Source organism: Leucoraja erinacea, chromosome 27, assembly GCF_028641065.1.
Source record: "Leucoraja erinacea ecotype New England chromosome 27, Leri_hhj_1, whole genome shotgun sequence".
Classification (NCBI taxonomy): Eukaryota; Metazoa; Chordata; class Chondrichthyes; order Rajiformes; family Rajidae; genus Leucoraja; species Leucoraja erinaceus.
The window spans coordinates 810,358-831,839 of NC_073403.1; the positions used below are offsets into that span (position 1 = coordinate 810,358).

The 21,482-nt window shown below is 52.9% G+C and overlaps 1 protein-coding gene across 1 annotated transcript in view; it reads left to right on the forward strand.

The window, feature by feature from the left end:
- The window catches only part of LOC129710069 (insulin-like growth factor-binding protein 4), a 34,186-nt gene extending 25,557 nt beyond the window's left edge, over nucleotides 1-8,629 (forward strand). The window contains 3 exon segments of the mRNA XM_055656771.1: nucleotides 3,915-4,090; nucleotides 5,488-5,616; nucleotides 8,223-8,629. Of these exon segments, the coding sequence (XP_055512746.1) occupies nucleotides 3,915-4,090; nucleotides 5,488-5,616; nucleotides 8,223-8,360 (443 nt within the window). The 3' untranslated portion in view covers nucleotides 8,361-8,629.
- The last annotated feature ends 12,853 nt before the right edge of the window (nucleotides 8,630-21,482 follow it).

Genomic DNA, 21,482 nt, shown 5'->3' on the forward strand with positions numbered 1-21,482 from the left:
ATTAGTAGGTTTGGAAGAGAGGAAAGCATCTTGGTATTAAATGCAAGTTGATTAAGTACACGAGTAAATACTCTGATTGCATTTATCGTAAAAACACAGGCAATGCAATCTCTTCTTTCCTGGCCCCTCCACAACCTCTTGACAATCACCACAATGCAATGAAACGTCAATGACTGGAGGACCAGTGCAGGCTGGAGGACCAGCGCCTTGTACTCCACTTAGGTACACAAAATTGCTGGAGAAACTCAGCGGGTGCAGCAGCATCTAGGAGCGAAGGAAATAGTGGAGATTGTTCAACTCTTTGCATGGAGCGAAGGAAATAGGCAACGTTTCGGGCCGAAACCCTTCTTCAGACTCTTGTTTAACCACGCTATCCACTTTGTACTCCACCATTGTCCTCCACTTACATAGTTTACAGCCCTGCAATATGAATGTTGAATTCTCCAATTTCAAAGAATACTCCCTATTGCCCCCTCTCTTTCCCCTACCCTCCTCTATCCAAATACATGCACATCCCACTATCTCCGCCCCCCCCCCCCCCCCCCTCCCCCCCTGCTCCTCTCCCCCTCCTTCGTACATTGATAGACTAATGACATGAGTGTAACAGTAGATGGATTGGTTAGAAAGTTTACAGATAACACCAAGTGTTGTGGACTGTGAAGAATGCTGCCAAAGAACAAAGTTATAGTTCAGGTACAGAAATAGGTGGAGAAATGGCAGGTGGAGATTCATCTGAGCAAATGTGAGATGTTGCACTTTGGGAGGTCGAATATGTATGGATATTTATGGCAAGCCTTAACAGCATAGATGTACAGATGGATCTATTACTGCCTGAAAGTGACAACACAAGTAGATAGTGTCTAAGAAGCAACTGCAGATGCTGGAAAAATCGACGGTAGACAAAAATGCTGGAGAAACTCAGCGGGTGAGGCAGCATCTATGGAGCGAAGGAAATAGGTGACGTTTTTGGTCAAGACCCTTCTTCAGAAGCGTCACCTTCTCTCCTTCGCTCCATAAATGCTGCCTCACCCGCGGAGTTTCTCCAGCATGTTTGTCTACCACACAAGTAGATAGCGTGGTTAAACAATGAACTGCAGAAGCTGGCTTACAAAAAAACACAAAGGTTTTCCAAAACCATGTCTGGATTAGAGGATATTATCTGTAAGAAGAGTTTGGACAGACTGGCATTGATTTCTCTGGGATGCTGGCGGTGGAGGGGGGGAACTGAGAGAAGTATTGAAAATGATCACGGCCATCGCTATGGTAGGCAGTCGGGCCCAATTTTACCCGGGTCAGTAATGTAGTAGATGAGAGGGCATAGGTTAGAGGTGACAGGGGCAACGTTTGCAGGGTCTGTACGATGCCATGTTTTGTTACATGGTGTAGTGAATGCCTCGAACTCGTTGCCAGGAGTCCAGAACCAGGGGTCACAGTTTAAGAATAAGGGGTAGGCCATTTAGGACTGAGACGAGGACAGGCATCTTCACCCAGAGTGTTGTGAATCTGTGGAATTCTCTGCCACAGAAGGCAGTGGAGGCCAATTCACTGGGTGTTTTCAAGAGAGTGTTGGATTTAGCTCTTAGGGCGAACAGGGAATCAAGGGATATGGGGAGAAAGCAGGTACGCGGTACTGGTTTTAGATGATCAACCATGATCATATTGAATGGCGGTGCTGGCTCAAAGGGCCGAATGGCCAACTCCTGCACCTATTTTTCGATGTTTCTATGGTGGTGTTCATAGTGGCATTTGAGGTGCTTAGATAGGTGCTAGATGTGGAAGAAATGGTGGGGATAGGGACCATGTGGCAGGGTAGATGAGATGTGTTTAACTTAGCACAGATACTGTGGGTCGCAGAGCCTAGTGTCGTGTGGTGCAGTCGGTGGAGAAACAAGGACTGCAGATACTGGTTTATTAACAAAACATACAAAGTGTTGAAGGACTCGGTGGGTCAGGCAGCGTCTGTGGGGGGAATGGAAAGGCGATGTTTCAGGTCGAGACCCTTCTGAAGATGATCATCGATATTTCCTTCAGACGAAGAAGGGCCCCGATCAAAAACGTCACCTGCCCACTCCCTCAACAGATGCTGCCTGACCCGCTGAGTTCTCCACAGATGCTGCCTGACCCGCTGAGTTCTCCACAGATGCTGCCTGACCCGCTGAGTTCTCCACAGATGCTGCCTGACCCGCTGACCCTGCAGCGCTTTGTGTTTGCACGCAGGGAGATGTTGGCTTGGGGAGAGCAGAGTTTTCTCATCAACTAGTTTTTTGAGGGCGAGCAAAGGGTTAATGTTGCTGGAGGAGCGAGAGCAGGGAAACAGTTCTCCCGGACAAGGCTTGCTTTAACAATGCAGCCCTTGACAGGTTTCACTGGCGGCCGCGGGAGGACGTGACTGATTCCATCTACGCTTATTAACTTTGGTGTATTTTTGGAACGGGAGATGATTGGCTGCCGTTGGAGTTGGCGCAGCGCAAGCCTTTCACTTCACTGGTCTGTGCGGGCGAGAGAGAGTGAAAGAGAAGGGGAAGGGGGGAGGGGGAGGGGGGGGGGAGGGGAGGGGAGCCAGAGTATTGGAGTAATCTCCTGTACTCAGTCCAGGCCTTACCCCTCACCCTCTAAACCAGGTTCCCCAGTCACCGCCTATATCCCACCCCACCCCCCCCCCCCTCTTCACACCCCCCCCCACAAGCCCCCCCTCTCCCCCCACAGCCCCCCCTCCTCTCCCCGCCCCCCCCCCCCTCCTCTCCCTCTCCCCGACCCCCCACAAACCCCCCCCCCCCCCCCTCCCCCCCCCCTCGTCACACCCCCCACCCTCTCCGCGCACCCCCACCCCCTCTTCACAACCCCCCCCTCCCCCACCCGCCCCCCCCTCCTCTCCTCTTCACCCCCCACCCCTCCCTCTTCACCCCCCCCCCCCTCCCCGCACCCGCCCCCCCCCCCCTCCACTCCTCTTCACACCCCACAACCCCACCAGTGGCTTCAGGAGCTACAAACCACACCAATGGGACGATGCTGCTTCCACCCGCGGTACCAGCCAGGTAGACCAGGTTGACCCGGGCGTTCAGCTCTGTGTACATCTGCACAGTTGCACTCGCCCCGCGGGGGTTAGGACCTCGGGCTGGCTGATGGACAGTTCATGAGCAGAATGAGGCCATTCGGCCCATCAAGTCTACCATTCAATGATGGCCGAGCTACCTCTCCCTCTCCCGGCTTCTCCCCATAACCCCGACACCCGTGCTAGAATCTATCAATCTCCCCCTTAAAAATATCCAATGAGTTGTCTCCTGGCGAGTTTCCTTGCTCATCAACCTCCCCTCGCGGTGTAACATGTGGCTCCGCCACCAGTTGTGGCCGCGGCTGAGGCAGCATTCCCGGATACAGACAGGGTCGAGGCCCTTTCGCAGATTGAAGGAGAACTCTTGTGAAAACGGTGGATTGAGCGTAGGTCAGAAGGGCCCCGACCCGCAACATCACCTATCCTTGTTCTCCATTGATGTTGCCTACCCCGCAGGGTTACTCCAGCACTTTGTGTCTTTGTGTGTATTAACCAGCATCTGCAGTTCCCTGTTTCTACCTTTAGTCCTGTGGCCTCTCCCCTTCTCCCCCTCCCCCTCCCTCCCTCCCTCCCTCCTCCCCTTCTCCCCCTTCCTCCCTCCCTCCCTTCTCCTCCCCCTCCCTCCCTCTCCCTACCCAATATCTCCCCTTCTCCCCCACCCCCCTCTCTCTCCCCATCTCTCTCCTGCCAATCTCTCCTCCCCCTCTATCTCCCCCCTCCCCCCTCCGTCTCTCTCTCCTCCCTCTCCCCCTCTCTCCCGCCCTCTCTCTCTCTCCCCCCCCTCCCGGGGCGTGTGGTGTGGGCGAGCCGGCCGGGGGGGCATGTGCTGGGATGTGCGCGGGTCTTTGACTGTTCCCGTTGCCCGCAGAAGCAGACGATTATTGGGAGCTGGAGAAGGCGGAGGGCCCACATATACCCTGCCACTCTTACGACAAGAAATGTATCTCCAAACACCTGGCCCGGATCCGCGAGAAAACGCAGAACAGCGGCAGGTCCAAGAACGTTCATAACCACATCCGCGACGAGCCGCGGATAAAGGTGAGGCCGGTGGCGGCGATACAGGGGGCAGGGGTCAGGGGGGAAGGCAGGAGAATGGGGCTAGGCGGGCCAGATAGGTTAACCATGACTGAATGGCGGAGTAGACTTGATGGGCCGAATGGCCTAGTTCTACTATTCCTTATGACTTCATGACCTTATGATCGATGAGCAGAGGGGGTTAGAGCGATATGTGGGGAAACATGGGCAAATGAACGAGACTAACGTAGAGACATCCTGGTCGGCATGGGCGACTTGGGCCGATGGGCGTGTGTCCGTGCTACACGACTCTACGACTAATGGGTGGCACGGGGCCAGCGGTAGAGTTGCTGCCTCACAGCGTCAGAGACCCGGGTTCGATCCTGACTACGGGCGCTGTCTGTACAGAGTCTGTTATCCCTGTGACCACGTGGGGTTTCTCCTAGATCTTCGGTTTCCTCCCATACGCCAAAGACGTACAGGTTTGTAGGTAGATTGGTTTGGCGTATGTGTACATTGTCCGCATGTGTGGGTGGTGTTAATGTGCTGGGGATCTCTGGTGAGCGCGGACTGGGTGGGCCGCAGGGCCCGTTTCCGCGCTGTATCTCTAAACTAAGCTAGACCCGACACAGAGAGGGGAAGTAAGCCAGCCCGAGCTGTCCCGGGCCAAACCCAACCAGGCCCCGCGTCCCTTCTCCGCCTCCCCGATCCTTCCCCGCGACGCCCTCGTTGCCAAGGCCGCTAGCCTTGCTAATCCCTCTGTGCATCTTCCCACCGCGCCCCCCGACTCATCCCGACTCTCCCCGACACGCCCCGACTCTTCCCCCACTCTCTCCCCCGACACGCCCCGACTCTCTCTCCCCGACACCCCCTCTCTCTCCCCCCCGACTCTCCCCGACACGCGCCCCGCTCTCCCCTTTCAACCCCGCGACTCTCCCCGACACGCCACGACACGCCCCGACTCTCCCCGACACGCCCCGCTTTGGAGTTACTCCTTAATTGAGTCTGAGAGTGACTGGCGAGCGGAAACACTGTATTCATGGCGCCGCCTCCAAACCACGTTGCGTGTCTGTATCTCGGTCTCTATATATTCGTTGTGGTCCTGTGCTGTACGCACTCGGGGACGGGAACCCAGCCCGGTGGAGGGGGCCCATTGCCCGGGTTCGCCATCACTCCCGGGGTCCAGGCTTCAGCCGCCTCCAACCTCCGCTCGGCCCCTTCCAATTATACATGTTCCCCTCCCGCAGTTTCTAGCGCAGAGGAGGTAAAGAGCGGAGAATCAACAGGATACGTGTTGTGTGGGGGAATGTCGGTGGGGAAGTCGGGGAGGGGGATGTGCAGTGTTGTTTTAATCCTCCTGGTCTGGTCTGGACTAGCTAGTGGCGAGGCGGGTCCTGACTGCTGGTCTCGCTGTTCTGCAGGGTCCCTGCCAGGGCGAGTTACAGCGGGCACTCGAGAGATTTGCCAAGTCGTTCAGCCACACGCCGGAGAGTTTGTACCACATTCCCATCCCCAATTGCGACAGGAAAGGATTCTATCACCCAAAGCAGGTACCTGTTCGTCTGCAATTCAAGCCAAATAGAGCAGGGATGATTCGATTTAAATCAGACCAAGCCCGACCGTGTCGCCTGCCAAAGATTAGATCAATTTATGACTGGCGATGAATGGCAATTGATGCAAACTGCCCACACGCGCGGTTTTGTGAAACAGCCCCGCAGCAGAGTTGCCCCCACATGGGACCCACACACGGCCGGGCCTCTCTGTCCACAACTTGCACCATTTATTCAGATAAAGGACGAGTTGGCCACAATGCAGACACGGGGAACTGCAGATGCTGGTTTACAAAAAAAGACACAAAGTGCTGAAGGAACTCAGCGGGTCAGGCAGCATCACTGGGGAACATGGATAGGTGACGTTTCGGGTCGGGACCCTCCCGCCTGTGCATCGCGCCCGTCCACCTCCTCACTGCTGGCCTGTCTGTCTGTCTGTCTGTCTGTCTGTCTGTCTGTCTGTCTGTCTGTCTGTCTGTCTGTCTGTCTGTCTGTCTGTCTGTCTGTCTGTCTGTCTGTCTGTCTGTCTGTCGACAATGCACATTGTGGCCGCCTGTTCCACCGGTTGGTGAGGGGGGTGGGGCGCATTGCATAGGACTGAAGATAGACCACACACACACCACACACACACACACACACACACCACACCCCACACACCACCCACACCCACACACACACACACACACACACACACACACACACACACACACACACACCCACACACACACACACACACCCACACACACACACACACACACACCCACACACACACACACACACACAACCATCACACACACACCACACACACACCACACACACACACACAAAGCTGGAATAACTCAGCGGGTCAGGTGGCATCTATGGAGAGAAGGAATATGTCTGCCTGCCCCGCTGAGTTACTCCAGCATTTTATGTCCATCTTCGGTATAAACCAGCATCTGCAGTTCCTTCCTGCACATTACACAGAACTGTCCTGGCCAACAGGGTTGTGGACAGCGGGCAAACTCCCTGCAGCCTGGACACAACGCTACTTGTCTCTTGCAGTTTAACAACAAGGTGTTGAGTTTACCCGAATGCTGTCGGGATTAGGGGCATGAACTACAGGGAGCGGCTGGACAGACTTCCATTGTTTCCCCTGGAACGTGGGAGGTTGAAGGGAGACCCGATGGGAATATATATAAAATGTAGATAGGGTGGACAGTCTGAACCTTTTTATTTAATTTCCCAGGGTGGAAATGTTAAACGACTAGAGAGCATAGGTTTAAGGTGAGTGAAGCAAATGAGATGTGTGGGACATGGGTGCTTGGAGCTCACGGCCAGGGGTGATGGTGAAGGCAGATACGATAGTGGTCTGTGGTGTGTGTTTGTGTGTGTTTTTGTGTGTAGTGTGTGTGTGTGTGTGTGGTGTGTGTGTGTAGGTGTAGGTGTGTGTATGTGTGTGTGTGTGTGTGTGTGTGTGTGTGTGTGTGTGTGTGTGTGTGTGTGTGTGTGTGTGTAGGTGTATGTGTGTTGATATATGTGTATGTATGTGTGTGTTTGTATATGTGTGTGTGTGGGTGTGTAGGTGTGTGTGTTTGTGTGTGTAGTGTGTGTGTGTGTTTGTGTAGTGTGTGTGTGTGTGTGGGTATGTGTGTGTGTGTGTGTGTGTGTGTGTGTGTGTGTGTGGTGTGTGTGTTTGTGTGTGTGTGTGTGTGTGTGTGTGTGTGTGTGTGTGTGTGTGTGTGTGTGTGTAGGTGTGTGTGTGCGCGTGTACGTGTGCGTGTGTGTAAGTGTGGTGTGTGTGTGTGTGCATATGTGTGTGTGTGTGTGTGTGTGTGTGTGTGTGTGTAGGTGTAGGTGTGTGTGTGTGTGTAGTGTGTGTGTGTGTAGGTGTGTGTGTGTGTGTGTGTGTGTGTGTGTGTGTGTGTGGTGTGTGTGTGCGCGCGTGTAAGTGTGTGTGTGTGTGTGTGCGTGTGTGTGTGTGTAGGTGTGTGTGTGTGTGTGTGTGTGTGTGTGTGTGTGTGTGTGTAGGTGTGTGTGTGTGTGTAGGTGTGTGTGTGTGTGTGAATGTGTGTGTGTGTGTATGTGTGAGTGTGTGTGTGTGTGTGTGTGTGTAGGTGTGTGTGTGTGTGCGTGTGCGTGTGTGTGTGTGTGTGTGTGTGTGTATGTGTTTTTGTATTTGTGTGCGTGCGTGTAGGTGTGTGTGTGTGTGTGTGTGTGTGTGTGTGTGTCTTCGCATGTGTGTGTGTGTAGTGCGTGTGTGTGTGTCTCTGTGTGGGTGCGTGTGTGTATGTGTGTGTGTGTGTGTGTGTAGGTGTGTGTGTGTGTGTGTGTGTGTGTGTGTGTGTGTGTGTGTGTGTGTGTGGGTGTGCGTGTGTGTGTGTGTGTGTGTGTAGGTGTGTGTGTGTGTAGGTGTGTGTGTGTGTGTGTGTGTGGGTGTGTGTGTGTGCGTGTGTGTAGGTGTGTGTGTGTGTGTGTGTAGGTGTGTGTGTGTGTGTGTGTGTGTGTGTGTGTGTAGGTGTGTGTGTGTGTGTGTGTGTGTGTGTGTGTGTGTGTGTGTGTGTGTGCGTGTGTGTGTGTGTGCGTGTGGACGGTGCTTACTGCCGCCTCTGCCTCTGTCCCTACAGTGTCACCCATCGCTGGACGGGCAGCGCGGCAAGTGTTGGTGCGTGGATACCAAGACCGGGGTGAAGCTGCTCGGCTCCCCCGAGGTGAAGGGCGACGTGGACTGTCACCAGTTCCTCAAGGAGCAGGCGCAGGAGTGAGAGGGCGTGAGCGGGGGCTCCCGCCGCCCTGGGCAGCGCCAGTCCCGCGGCCAGACCCGTGTAGCCCCGGTGAAGGAAGGGGAGAGTCACTCGGTGCCAGAATCCCCGGTGCTGGGGGAGTGGAGGTCTCAGCATAACCCCACCCCGCCTCCCCCCCCCCACGGGACTCCCGTGTCGCCCGGCCTTCTCCCATCCAGCTGTTTATATCCGCCTCTCCCCTGTGGCTCCCTCACTCTTGCCCCGATCAAAGCAACCCTGACTCACACCCCCTCCCCAACCCCCTCCCTCACCCCCACACCCCACCCCCCTCCACCACTGCCCTCAACCCCCCGCACTCCCCCTCCACCCCACCCACCCCCCTCCCCAACCCCCCACTCACCCCCCCACCCCCAATTCCCCCAACTCCCGCTCACTCATCTACCCCCCTCCACCACTGCCCCCACCCCCCAACCCCCCCCCCCCCCCCCCCCCCACCCCCCCCCCCCACCCCACCTCCACCCCCCCCCCCCCCCCCCCCCCCCCGCGGACACGGCCACAAGGGCTGGCCGGGACCATAGAGCGATACTGTACATGACGTCAACAGGCCCTTCAGCCCATCTAGTCTATGCCGACCCAGGTGACGTAGTGGTCTAGCCTCATTTTGCCTACATTTGGCTAATTTCCCTCTAAACCCTTATATCCACATATCTGTCCAAATCCTTTGTAAACGGGGTAATTACATCCGCTTCTGTAGCTTCGTCTGGAGGCTCTTCCCAGATATGGGCCCCTGAGGCCCCTCTTCAATCTCGCTCCTCTCACCTTGTGCTGGTTGTAGAATCCTCCACCCTCGTAAAACGACCAGGCCCACGTGGGCGGGAGCGGACAGACACTGGCCACGGGGTGGGTGGGGGGGGGGGGGGTTACTACAGCCACGTGCACCGAACACGATTCACGGTGAAGGGGGCATCGAATCCATGGAGCCCTCCCCCCCCCCCCCCCCCCCCCCCCCCCCCCGGCAGCTCCCCGCCGGCCCACAGCCCCGACCCTCCTTGTACGTCGATCTCTCGGCCGCTCCACCGGCCCGCGGCTAAAGTTCGCCCACGTTGGTGTCGAGACGTCGGATCCGTGTTAAACTTTTATTTCAGTATTGGCATTTTAACAGCGACGCTGGCGGTTACACGGCGACGGGACGTGGGCCTGGCGCGGGCCAATGGGACTAGCTTAGCTGGACATCTTGGTCGGCATGGACGTGTTGGGCCGAAGGGCCTGTTTCCGTGCTGAATGACTCCGTTGATGCACGAGGAAGAAGTGACGGGTATTGAGGCAACGCGACGACGGACAAACCTACCCCATCAGGGCCGAATGGCCTACCAGTTCCGGCAGTTTCATGATCTCGCCATCCCTCATTGGAGATGTAGTTCTGGTTCCGGCCCGTGTCCCCACAACATGGGTTTGGGAGACATCCCCTCCCGCGCTCCGAGTACCTGTTGCCCCAGGCGGCACTGTGGGCCCGCGGGCATCCCAGGAGCCCTGCACCGCCTCGGGACAGTGACCCAGCTCTCTCCTACCCCCCCCCCCCCCGCCCCCCCCCCCCCCACACACTAACCCCCCCCCCCCCACACTAACCCCACTCCCCCCCACACACCCCGTACCCCCCCCCCCCCCCACACTAACCCGCCCCCCCACACACACACTCTCTACCCCCCCCCCCCCCACACACACTATAACTACCCTCCCCCCCCCCCCACACTCTAACCCCCCCCCCCCCCCACCCCACACTAACCCGCCCCCCCCCCCACACTAACCCGCCCCCCCACACACTCTAACCCCCCCCCCGTCACCTCTAACCCCCCCCCCCCACTCACGTCCCTCCAGTTCCAACCTTCCCCAAGTGCGGGGTCCTTGTATTGTCCACCCGTTGCTACCTCCACCCCGGGTGCTGACACACTGCGCACCCCTCCCTCCCTTATCCCCCTCTCGTGCCCCGTCTCTCCCTCCGTCTATCCCTCCCATCCCATCTCCACCGGTGCTACACCGGGGCACCGCCTGTACTTGAGTCGTTGGCCGGGACTCGGTGACAGACGCGGGGAGTGGAGACAGCGACGGACACCGGAGGAAGGGACCGAGCGAGGGAGAGAGGGAGACGTGGCCTTGAGTCGCCGCGATATTGGGGCCGGGTGACGCTCCTGTGGGTATTTTTACACAACTGTGGCAATCTTCAATACCTGTGACATTCTCAGACCTTTTCCAAATATAGTGCTAGAGTGCATTTTTGTAAAGTATTGGAATGGCAATAAAAGCTGGATTCTGTGTGCGGCTCCGTGCACATTGGCCAGTTACTGCTGCTTCCCTTCCTCATTGTCGCGGCGACCTTTGTGGGATCGTGTTGTATATAATATGTTGGCGAATCGGGAACATCACAAGTACCGTAGACACAAAGCCGGAGTAGCATGAAGGGGGGTCTCGACCCGTAATGTCACATATCCATGCTCTGCTGAGATGCTGCCTGACCCGCTGAGTTACTCCAGCACTCTGTGAAACGGTCACCAGATTATCCATGTTCTTTCCACAGATGCTGCCTGACCCAGTTATTGTCGCATGATTTACTCCAGCACTCCCCCCTGTGAAACGTCCGACCTATCCATGTTCTCCACAGATGCTGCCTGACCCCAGCACTGAAACGTCACCTATCCATGGCTGCAGCAGCAGCATCTATGGAGCTAAGGAATAGGCAACGTTTCGGGCCGAAACCCTTCTGGAAATAGGGAAACCCGGAAGGGTTTCGGCCCGAAACGTTGCCTATTTCCTTAGCTCCATAGATGCTGCTGCACGCGCTGAGTTACTCCAGCACTCTGTGAAACGTCACCTATCCATGTTCTCCACAGATGCTGCCTGACCCGCTGAGTTACTCCAGCACTCTGTGTGTGATTTATCACAAGTACTGTTCTCGTGCGGCTGTGAAGCGCGACATTCTCTGTGTGTGTGTGTGTGTGTGTGTGTAGCTGCAACAACAGACGGCTTGCCTCTCTGGTCATTGACAGTTCTCCTCCGGTTCTACACCCGCTTCCTATCCCTGTCGGGAGTGATCAGCTGAAGACACACACAGACGGTTCGTGTCAGGACAAGGGACACTTCCAGCGGGCGCTCCGTCAGTCCACCTTTAGCCCGAGGACAGGTCAGGCTGTCTCTGAAGAAGGATTCTCCGCACCCGCTGAGTTACTCCAGCACATGGTATCTCATTTCTGCTCGATATTTGATCAGGCACAAGGAAACATAGACAATAGGTGCAGGAGGAGGCCATTCGGCCCTTTGAGCCAGCACCGCCATGCAATATGATCATGGCTGATCATCTAGAACCAGTACCACGTTCCTGCTCCCCCCCCCCCCCCCCCCATATCCCTTGACTGCTTTAGCCCTGAGAGCTAGAACTAACTCTCTATTGAAATCATCCAGTGAATTGGCCTCCACTGCCTTGTGTTCCTCCTTGGTGAAATGCATCAGGTTCCGAACAGGGGGGCTGGTGTACTGAGTTGGATGATCCATAATCATATTGAATGGCGGTGCAGGCTCGAAGGGCCGAATGGCCTACTCCTGCACCTAATTTCTATGTTTCTATGTTTCATGCAAAGACACTGTGATCCATGTCAGGATAGTTCAGTGTAGTTTATTGGCACGTGTACCGAGCTACAGTGAAAAGCTTCGCCCTGGCGTTGTCCCGCCACATTTGATCCACGATACATAGACACAGTTGAGTTAAACTTAAGTTAAAAAAAGATATTAATAAATATAAATTAAGTAAAAAAAAAAAAAATTACCCCCACATGATTTTATACACCTCCTTAAGATCACCGGCGCTCCAGGGAATAAAGTCCTCGCCTGTTCAACTGATCCCGGTAGCTCAGGCCGTCAAATCCTCTCAACTATTTCGTGAACGTTCCCTGTACTCTCTCCAGCTTAACAACATAACAGGGTGACCACAGCTGAACACAATACTACTCTAGTCTTTGGGTCTAATGCTCATTATGGTCACGTGTACCGAGGTACAGTGAAAGGCTTCACTATCCAAACAAATCAGACATGCCAAACATAAATACAATCACTTCAACCAGTTCAAGTACAACAGGTCGAGCAAAGGGGGAGATGCAAAATATAGTCTCAGCATTGTAGCGCATCAGTTACAAGGACAAAGTCCAATGTCCGCAATGGGGTCGAGGTGAATCGGACAGTACCCTAACGTAGGGAAGGACCGTTCAGAATCGGTTCTTGGGCAGTGCTCCGGTTTTGTTCCAGATCCCTAACCCTAAACCTAACCCCTCTCCTTCTCCCTCTCCCCCCCAATTTCCCCCTCCACCTGCCTTCCCTTGCCTCCAGTATCGTCCCTGTGTGTACGTGTAAAGCACGTGTCTGGGTCAAGTGCGTCTTGGTTGTCACGTGTATCTCAGTGGATGGAATCCCTCCTCTGTGGAGAGTTCAGAGTGAACTTCGCTCAACTCCAGTACAGCCGCGGGTCGGTATTAGAGCGTACGGATAGTAGATGACACTGGGGAAGCCCCCCCCCCCCCCCCACCCCCCCCCCCCCCCCCCCCCCCCCCCCCCCCGGCACGGTGGCGCAGAACCAGACGCGGGTTCCATCCTGACCACGGGTGCTGTCGGAACGGGGGTTACACAAAAAAGCTGGAGAAACTCAGCGGGTGCAGCAGCATCTATCGCTCCATAGATGCTGCTGCACCCGCTGAGTTTCTCCAGCTTTTTTGTGTAACCTTCGATTCTCCAGCATGTGCAGTTCCTTCTTAAACACAGGTTTGTAAGTTAATTGGCAATTGTTAAATGTCACCATTGTGTGGGATATTGTTGATTGTGCGGTTGAGAGAGGAGGCGATGCGGAGCGCGGGCCTGGGTGGTCATAACATCATGTGATAGGAGCAGAATTAGGCCATTCGGCCCATCGAGTCCACCCCGCCATTCAACCATGACTGATCTATCTCTCCCTCCTAACCGCACTCCCCTGTCTTCTCTCCAGAATCTCTAACACCCGTCCTAGTCAATAATCTATCTATCTCCGCCTTGAATATATCCACTGACTTGGCCTCCACAGCCTTCTGTGGCAAAGAATTCCACAGATTCACCACCCTCCTCCTCATCTCCTCCCTAAAAAGAACGTCCTGTGGTCCTAGACTCTCCCACTAGTGACAACATCCTCTCCACATCCCCTCTATCCAAGCCGTGGTCGAGGCACGGCGGCCCCGGAGGAGCAAGTGTTAGGTGCAACTTTCTCTCGGGAGGGGAAGAGGTTGAGGGGAGGGCGAAGCGATGGGGAGAGGCGAGAGCTGGGAATGGCTTGAAGTCAGTGAGAGTTGAACAATCCAGCCTCACTCAGCAGATGGGAGATTTCAGGATCTGTGACAATGAATATCTTTCAGTTAAACGTTTCCACATGATTCAACAGTCTCCCTTCTCTTGCCAACTGGAACCTGCCAACCGCTCACACCCCAGGGCTGCGATGAATTAATGACCGAGTTAGGAATATTCCTTGATTCCCCAAACTGGAATATATTGGAGGACAAAGGCCGGTTGTTTGTGTGAGCGCCGTGGTTGGTGTCTGCGCCGAACCCCAAACTCGGGGAGTCCTGCTCTGTGGCAGGTCAACAGGGGGTCAGCGAAATATTCAGAGTTTGGCGCGGGGACTTGGCAGCGCGAACGGCGATCGGAACAAGAACTGCAGCTTCATGCAAATCCGCTGCAGCATGGAAGAGGCATTTACCGGCGCCGTGGCCTGGGGCAAGGAGGAATTAAAGGGGCCGATGCGCTCCGCTCCTGGACGTTCAGGCAGGGATGGGGGGGGGGGGGGGGGGGAGAGATAGACAACCAACATTGGGTTGGGGGGGGGGGAGAGATAGGGGAGTAGACACAACATTGGGTTGGGGGGGGGGAGAGATAGACACAACATTGGGGTGGGGGGGGGGAGATAGACACAACATTGGCCGTGGGGGGGGGGGGGGAGAGATAGACACAACATTGGGTGGGGGGGGGGGAGAGATAGACACAACATTGGGGGGGGGGGGGGGAGATAGACACAACATTGGGTTGGGGGGGGGGGGAGATAGACACAACATTGGGTTGGGGGGGGGGGGTGGGGGGAGGGGGGTGCAGTTCAAGTCATCCAACCATGACACCATCGACAGATCTCCGATTACCCCCTGTTTGGGTCACAGAGACATATAGCACGGAAACAGGCCCTTCGGCCCAACCTGCCCACGCCAACCGACATGCCCCGTCCACGCCACTCCCACCTGCCTGCGCTTGGCCCATATCCCGCTAAACCTTTCATATCTATATACAGTACATGTGCAAATGTACTGTATATGTTGCTATAGCAGCTGCCTCAACTACCTCCTCCTCCAGCCGCCCCTTCCACTATCTGTGGGGGGAAAATACGCTTTAGGTTCCCATTAGCATCCCCCCCCTCTCTCCTTAAACATATGTCCTCTGGTTCTTGATTCCCCTACACTGGGTAAATTCCCCCCTTCTATCTATTCCACCCTCATGATTTTATACACCTATATAAGATCACCCCTCATCCTCTTGAGCTCCAAGGAATGAGGTCGGAACCTGCCCAACTTCTCCCTACAGCGCAGGCTCTCAAAGCCTAGATGCAGGAAGATTGTTCCCGATGATGGGGAAGTCCAGAACAAGGGGTCACAGTTTAAGGATAAGAGGGAATTATTTTAGGATCTAGATTAGAAAATCCTTTTTTACACAGAGAGTGGTGAATCTGTGGAATTCTCTACAACAGAAGGTAGTTGAGGCCACAGTTCATTGGCTATATTTAAGAGGGAGTTAGATGTGGCCCTTGTGGCTAAAGGGGTCAGGGGGTATGGAGAGAAGGCAGGGATGGGATACTGAGTTGGATGATCAGCCATGATCATATTGAACGGCGGTGCAGGCTCGAAGAGCCGAATGGCCTACTCCTGCACATATTTTCTATGTTCTATGTTTCTATGAAATCTTCGTAAACTTTACATTATATCCAGCTTAACAGCATCGTTCTTGTTGCAGGGTGAGCAGAACTAATCACAATACTCCTCTAGCCTTTGGGGTTAGGTTTATTAAGTCAATGTCAAAGTCAAAGTTACTCGTCACATGCACCCGGAGGTGCAGTGAAATGAAATTGCCAGCAGCGATACACTTAAAAAGCACACACAGGCCACAATAGAATTTAACACAAACATCCACCAGGGGAGGTAGTTGCGGAAACATTTACACGACACTTTGACATGTACATGGACAGGAAAGGGTTAAAGGTATACGGGGGCAGAAACGGGCAAACGGGGTTGGTTAAGAAGGGGCAACATGGTTGGCATGGATGAGTTGGGCCGAAGGGCCTGTTTTGTTCTGGATGATTCCATAACTCTCTGCTGCTTCTCAGTAAAGACTGGTTAGAACGCAACACAAGATTTCAGTGTACCTCGGTACACGTCACAATAAACCAAGCTGAACTAAACTGAAAGTGCCTGAATGTTGTCCACGTCTTAGTTCACGCCTGCAGGGGCTGCTTCAGTTGCCGAAGAGTCATAAATGGAACTGAACGAAGTCAAGTCAAGAGAGTTTATTGTCATGTGTCCCACATAGGACAATGAAATTCTCACTTGCTGCAGTAGAACAGAGTATTGTCAGCATATATACACAACAGTTCAGTTAAATATTCACATAAATAAGCAGATTAAGTGCAATAGACTGTTACAGTTCAGAGTCTGTTTGTTGGCGAGGTTAATAGCCTGATGGCTGTGGGGGAAAAAGCTGTTCCTGAACCTAGATGTAACAGATTTGAGTCTCCTGAACCTTCTGCCCGATGGTAGCGGAGAGATGAGTGTGTGGCCAGGATGGTGTGTGTCCTTGATGATGTCAGCTGCCTTTTTGAGGCAGCGACTGCGATAGATCCCTTCGATGGTGGGGAGGTCAGAGCAACATTAGCAAACACCCGCAGCCGTGACCTTCTGAAGGAAGGAAGGAAGGCCGTTGATGAAGCCTAGGCGTGACCCTGGGGAACTCCTGCAGTGGTTTCCCGGGGATGGGACAGTTGACTGCAAACAACAGTGCACTAACTGCACCATTGATGTTGCTGTCACCCACCCACCGCCTGGCTCAGCCTCTTGGGGTACCAATGGATTCTTCAACATGCGCAGGCAGGGCCGCCCGGACACACTCCAGCGCTGAGGTAACGATCGGGCTTTGTCCTTCAGTCCCTCTTCTCGCAAACACCCTGCAGTGTTGTTGATCTCCTGGGGATTGACGGAACCAATCATCCTGACTAGGTTGTTGCAATCTTCCCAAATGTAGGAGCGTCCATTTGTCAGGACCACTCATTGTTGCCAAGCTAGTGGGTTAACCCCTTCATCTCCTCACTCCCAACACTCCTGGCAACATCGCACCCCCCTTGCTAATCAACAATCCACTGCTCCCCACACGCGCAGAGGAGAGTTCCAAAGACATGTGACCCTTACAGAAAATGATTTGCCTTTGTGTTCTTTAAGGATGTTGATCTGTTGGAAACAGTTCAGAGAACATTGTTTTAGATTCTGACGCCGGAGGAAACGTTCTCTGCACACCCACCCTATTGTGACCGCTTATGTGACTGTATGTGTTTCATTCACGTCTGCTAAACTCAAGCTGATGCCAGCTCACCAATGTTACCTCTGTTCAAAGGGAAAGTTGTCCCTTCCTGTTAACTCCTTATATAACCATATAACAATTTACAGCACGGAAACAGGCCATCTCGACCCTTCTAGTCCGTGCCGAACACATATTCTCCCCTAGTCCCATCTACCTGCGCTCAGACCATAACCCTCCATTCCTTTCCCGTCCATATAACTATCCAATTTATTTTTAAATGATAAAAACGAACCTGCCTCCACCACCTTCACTGGAAGCTCATTCCACACAGCCACCACTCTCTGAGTAAAGAGGTTCCCCCTCATGTTACCCCTAAACTTCTGTCCCTTAATTAACCATATAACAATTCGAAGGGTTTTCATTCTTAAATCGGAGATGAATAACGTGCCGTATTGAATATTCTTTGATCTCACCAATGGCCCCGTATAACTGATATGCCCCCTCCCAATTGTACCCCCTCCCCCTTTCACCACCACCCATTGTGTTAACGCCATGTAATTTGTTGTATCTGCAAATTAGGCTGGCATAATCCATGACCCAGACACACATCCTGCCCCAGAGATCTGCAACCTCTCACTATTTAGATCGTGTATTGATTTTTACCATCCAGGATGCATTAATGGATGGTACTGTAGTTAAATGATCTGAAGCCATCACTTATTTTTCCATGTTATATTATTGGCCAGATGTCTACGTATGTATCTCCCGTTGTAGCATATTTACAGTATGTTCTCTTCACAACTTACTTTCTCACCTACTCTCGTGTCTTCAGATCATTTAACTACAGTAACTTCTGTGTCCAAGTCACCTGTACAAATTATAACCAGTTGAAACCCGATACCAGCGGTTACACCTTGCGAACGGAAAAACATCCGTTTATACTCTCTGTGTCCTATTAACTGCCAATCTTTCACTCGCACAGAAAGTCATCTTTTACACCGCAACTGTCCGCTTTCCACACCACTCCCCTCCTGTGGACTGAGGGTGCCTCGAGGAACATAGTCGCCACATTCCCAACTCTGCCATGAGAAGTGGCTGCCGCGGAAACGAATGAAGGATGTGCTTAAGACATTCTTATAGAAATGCGATTTCCATTGACTAGTGGGAAGCCGTGGCCCACGGCCATTCAAAGATGCACCATAGAACAGTACACCACAGGAACAGGCCCTTCGGCCCATTATACCCATGCCAAACATGATGCCACGTTAAATGATTCCGCTTTGGCTGCACGTGATGCATATCCATCCATTCCCTGCATATCCATGTGCCAATCTAAAAGCTTCTTAAATGCCCCTTCCATATTTGCTTCCACCACCACCCCTGACCTCAGTGTTTTTAAAACAAGCTTGCTCCATGCACCCCCTTTAAATTCCCCCCCTCTGACCTTGACTCGCTGCCCTCTAGTCTTTGACACTTCCACTCGGCGGGGGGTGGGGGGGGGGTAGCTTCCTCAGACATGCTTCAAGACTGAGGGCGACTTGCTTGGGGTCTGGTTCTGACTGATGTGAGACCCATAGACACTTGGATCGATGGAACTGGAGGTAGCCGATGGCACGGAGTGGGATTGGTAATTTGTGAAGTGATATTTTGCATGCTCCTAACGCGATGGACCTGGTGAACTCTTTCATTGTGCAGTAATCTTTTTAAGTGAGACCTGATCAAATTAATCTTCTGGAAATCTAGATACACGACATCCAGTGGTTCCCATTTGTGTTACATGCTCAAGGAAATCCTGTCATAAATGCATATTGACCCTGGATTCTAAAATATATGCACCAACTATTTCAATAGTCTAATTTCGGCCAAGATGTTGTGCTAACCGACCAGCAGTCTCTTGTTTTCTCTCTCTCTCACTCCTTTCTTGGATCCAAGTGCTGCATTTGTAATTTTTCGGAAGATAGAAACACAGAACAATAGAAATATAGGCGCAGGAGTAGGCCATTCTGCCCTTCGAGCTAGTACCACCATTCAATATGATCATGGCTGATCATCTAAAATCAGTACCCCGTTCCTGCTTTCCCCCCATGTTCCTTGATTCCTTTAGCCCAAATAGCTAAATCTAACTGGGATAACTCCAGAATCCGAGAATGTCGGTAGATTATAACGATTGCATCCATTAGCTCTGCCCAAGAATGCTATTCAACGTCCAGGGAAATCAGCCTTCAGGCCCATGAGTTTGCCCAGTAATATTTCCCCAGAGATAGAAACCGTGTTACGTTGCTCCCTTCTATAAATCTTTAATGATCTATTACTATTGGAACATTTGAAGGTCTACAGAGATACACTGGAAAACATGGACCACTCCCTACATAGTAGGAGACACTGAGGGATGGACAGTGGACATGGACATTGGTCAATGGATGAAATTGTTGAGAATATCCTTGAATCGGTTCTTCTATCCACTGGAAAATCTCTTTACATGATAGAGCTCAGAACCGAGTACCTGAAACTTGTCATAAGCCCAGATGTGACCTGGCCTTGGTCATTGGAAATATACCACATATGTGTCTCCTCAATCCAGTGGAAGGATGTGAACCAATGTCAGTGCTGTGCCCGGGCTAACATCTACATTGCCCCCTTGTTGGACCCAGCCAGCCCCCTTCAGCAAGCCATGCCAAGTTGGCCAGATATCAGGTAGTGAAACAGACTCTCTGTCGTGTGAGGAGGGTTACGTGGCCCACGGATCCATGGCTGTACAGAGTAGAGAAGGATCATGTTCATATGTGATAGGAGCAGAATTAGGTTATTCGGCCCATCAAGTCTACACCACCATTCAACCATGGCTGATCTATCTCTCCCCCTCAATTCCATTCACCTGCCGTCTCCCCATAACACCTGACTAATCAATTATCTGTCAATCTCCACCTTAAACATTTCAAATTACGGCGTCTACAGCCGTCTGTGGCAATGAATTCCACAGATTCACCATCCTGCGACTGAAGAAATTCCTCCTCGTCTCCTTTATAAAGGTACGTCCTTTTATTCTGAGGCTGTGGCCTCGGGTCGTAGATTCTCTGATTAGTGGGAACATCCTCTCCACACCCACTCTATCATCATGGCGAGGCCATGTATCGGTATCGGGAGCGTACCGCAGTCCAGCAGGTGAGGGTAGCACTACTTCACACACTACTAACCCACCCACCCTAACCGCCCCCTCCTCTCCGTCTGGGGAAGTCTGTGGACTCCACATTGGCCTGGCCACTCGCCGCACAGCTGCAGACACGGTGTGGAAGTGAACCATTCCTAATCTCTGGGCGGGAGAGAGAATCATTATGTTTCTTTCATCATTGTTAATGTTTTACAAATCTTTCATTCATTTGTTCAATATCTCTCCACACCATCGTCTATATCTCTCGTTTCCTTTTCCCCTCACTTTCATAGAAACGTAGAAAATAGGTCCAGGAGTAGGCCATTCGGCCCTTCGAGCCTGCACCACCATTCAATATGATCATGGCTGATCATCCAACTCAGTATCCCGTACCTGCCTTCTCTCCATACCCCCGATCTCTTTAGCCACAAGGGCCACATCTAACTCCCCCTTAAATATAGCCAATGAACTGTGGCCTCAACTACCCTCTGTGGCCGAGAATCCCAGAGATTCACCACTCTCCGTGTGAAAAATGTTTTTCTCATCTCGGTCCGAAAAGACTTTCCCCCTTATCCTTAAGCCGTGACCCCCCTTGTTCTGGACTTCCCTAACATCGGGAACAATCTTCCTGCATCTAGCCTGTGCAACCGCTTAAGAAGTTTGTAAGTTTCTATAAGATCCCCCCTCAATCTTCTAAATTCTAGCGAGTACAAGCCGAGTCTATCCAGTCTTTCTTCATATGAAAGTCCTGCCATCCCAGGAATCAGTTTGGTGAACCTTCTCTGTACTCCCTCTATGGCAAGAATGTCTTTCCTCAGATTAGGAGACCAAAACTGTACGCAATCCTCCAGGTGTGGTCTCACCAAGACCCTGTACAACTGCAGTAGAACCTCCCTGCTCCTATACTCAAATCCTTTTGCTTGAGATTTCAGTCTCAAGAGGGGTCTCGTCCCGAAACGTCACTTATTCCTCGTCTCCAGAGATGCTGCCTGACCCGCTGAGTTACTCCAGCACTTTGTGTCTATCTTCGGTTTAAACCAGCATCTGCAGTTCCTTCCTACAAGAGTCATGTAGGGTCTGTCTCCATCTGGTGGCCACTGTGTGCAGGACATGGAAGCAAGAATGGATCCAGTCAAGATGATGGGTCCCGCCCTGTCCATTCCCTCCACAGATGCTGCCTGACCGGCTAGGTTCCTCCAGCAGTTCTCCTATCCTCATTATAGCTTCCAGTATCTGCTGTCTCTCTCGTGCCGCCACGAAGAGGCCATTCGCCCCCTCAGGCCTGGGCATGTGATGGACTGGGGAATGGACAAGCAACGTTCCAGGTCTGGTCCTTGCCTCTGTCCCACTTAGGAAACCTGAAAGTAAACCTGAACGTAAACCTC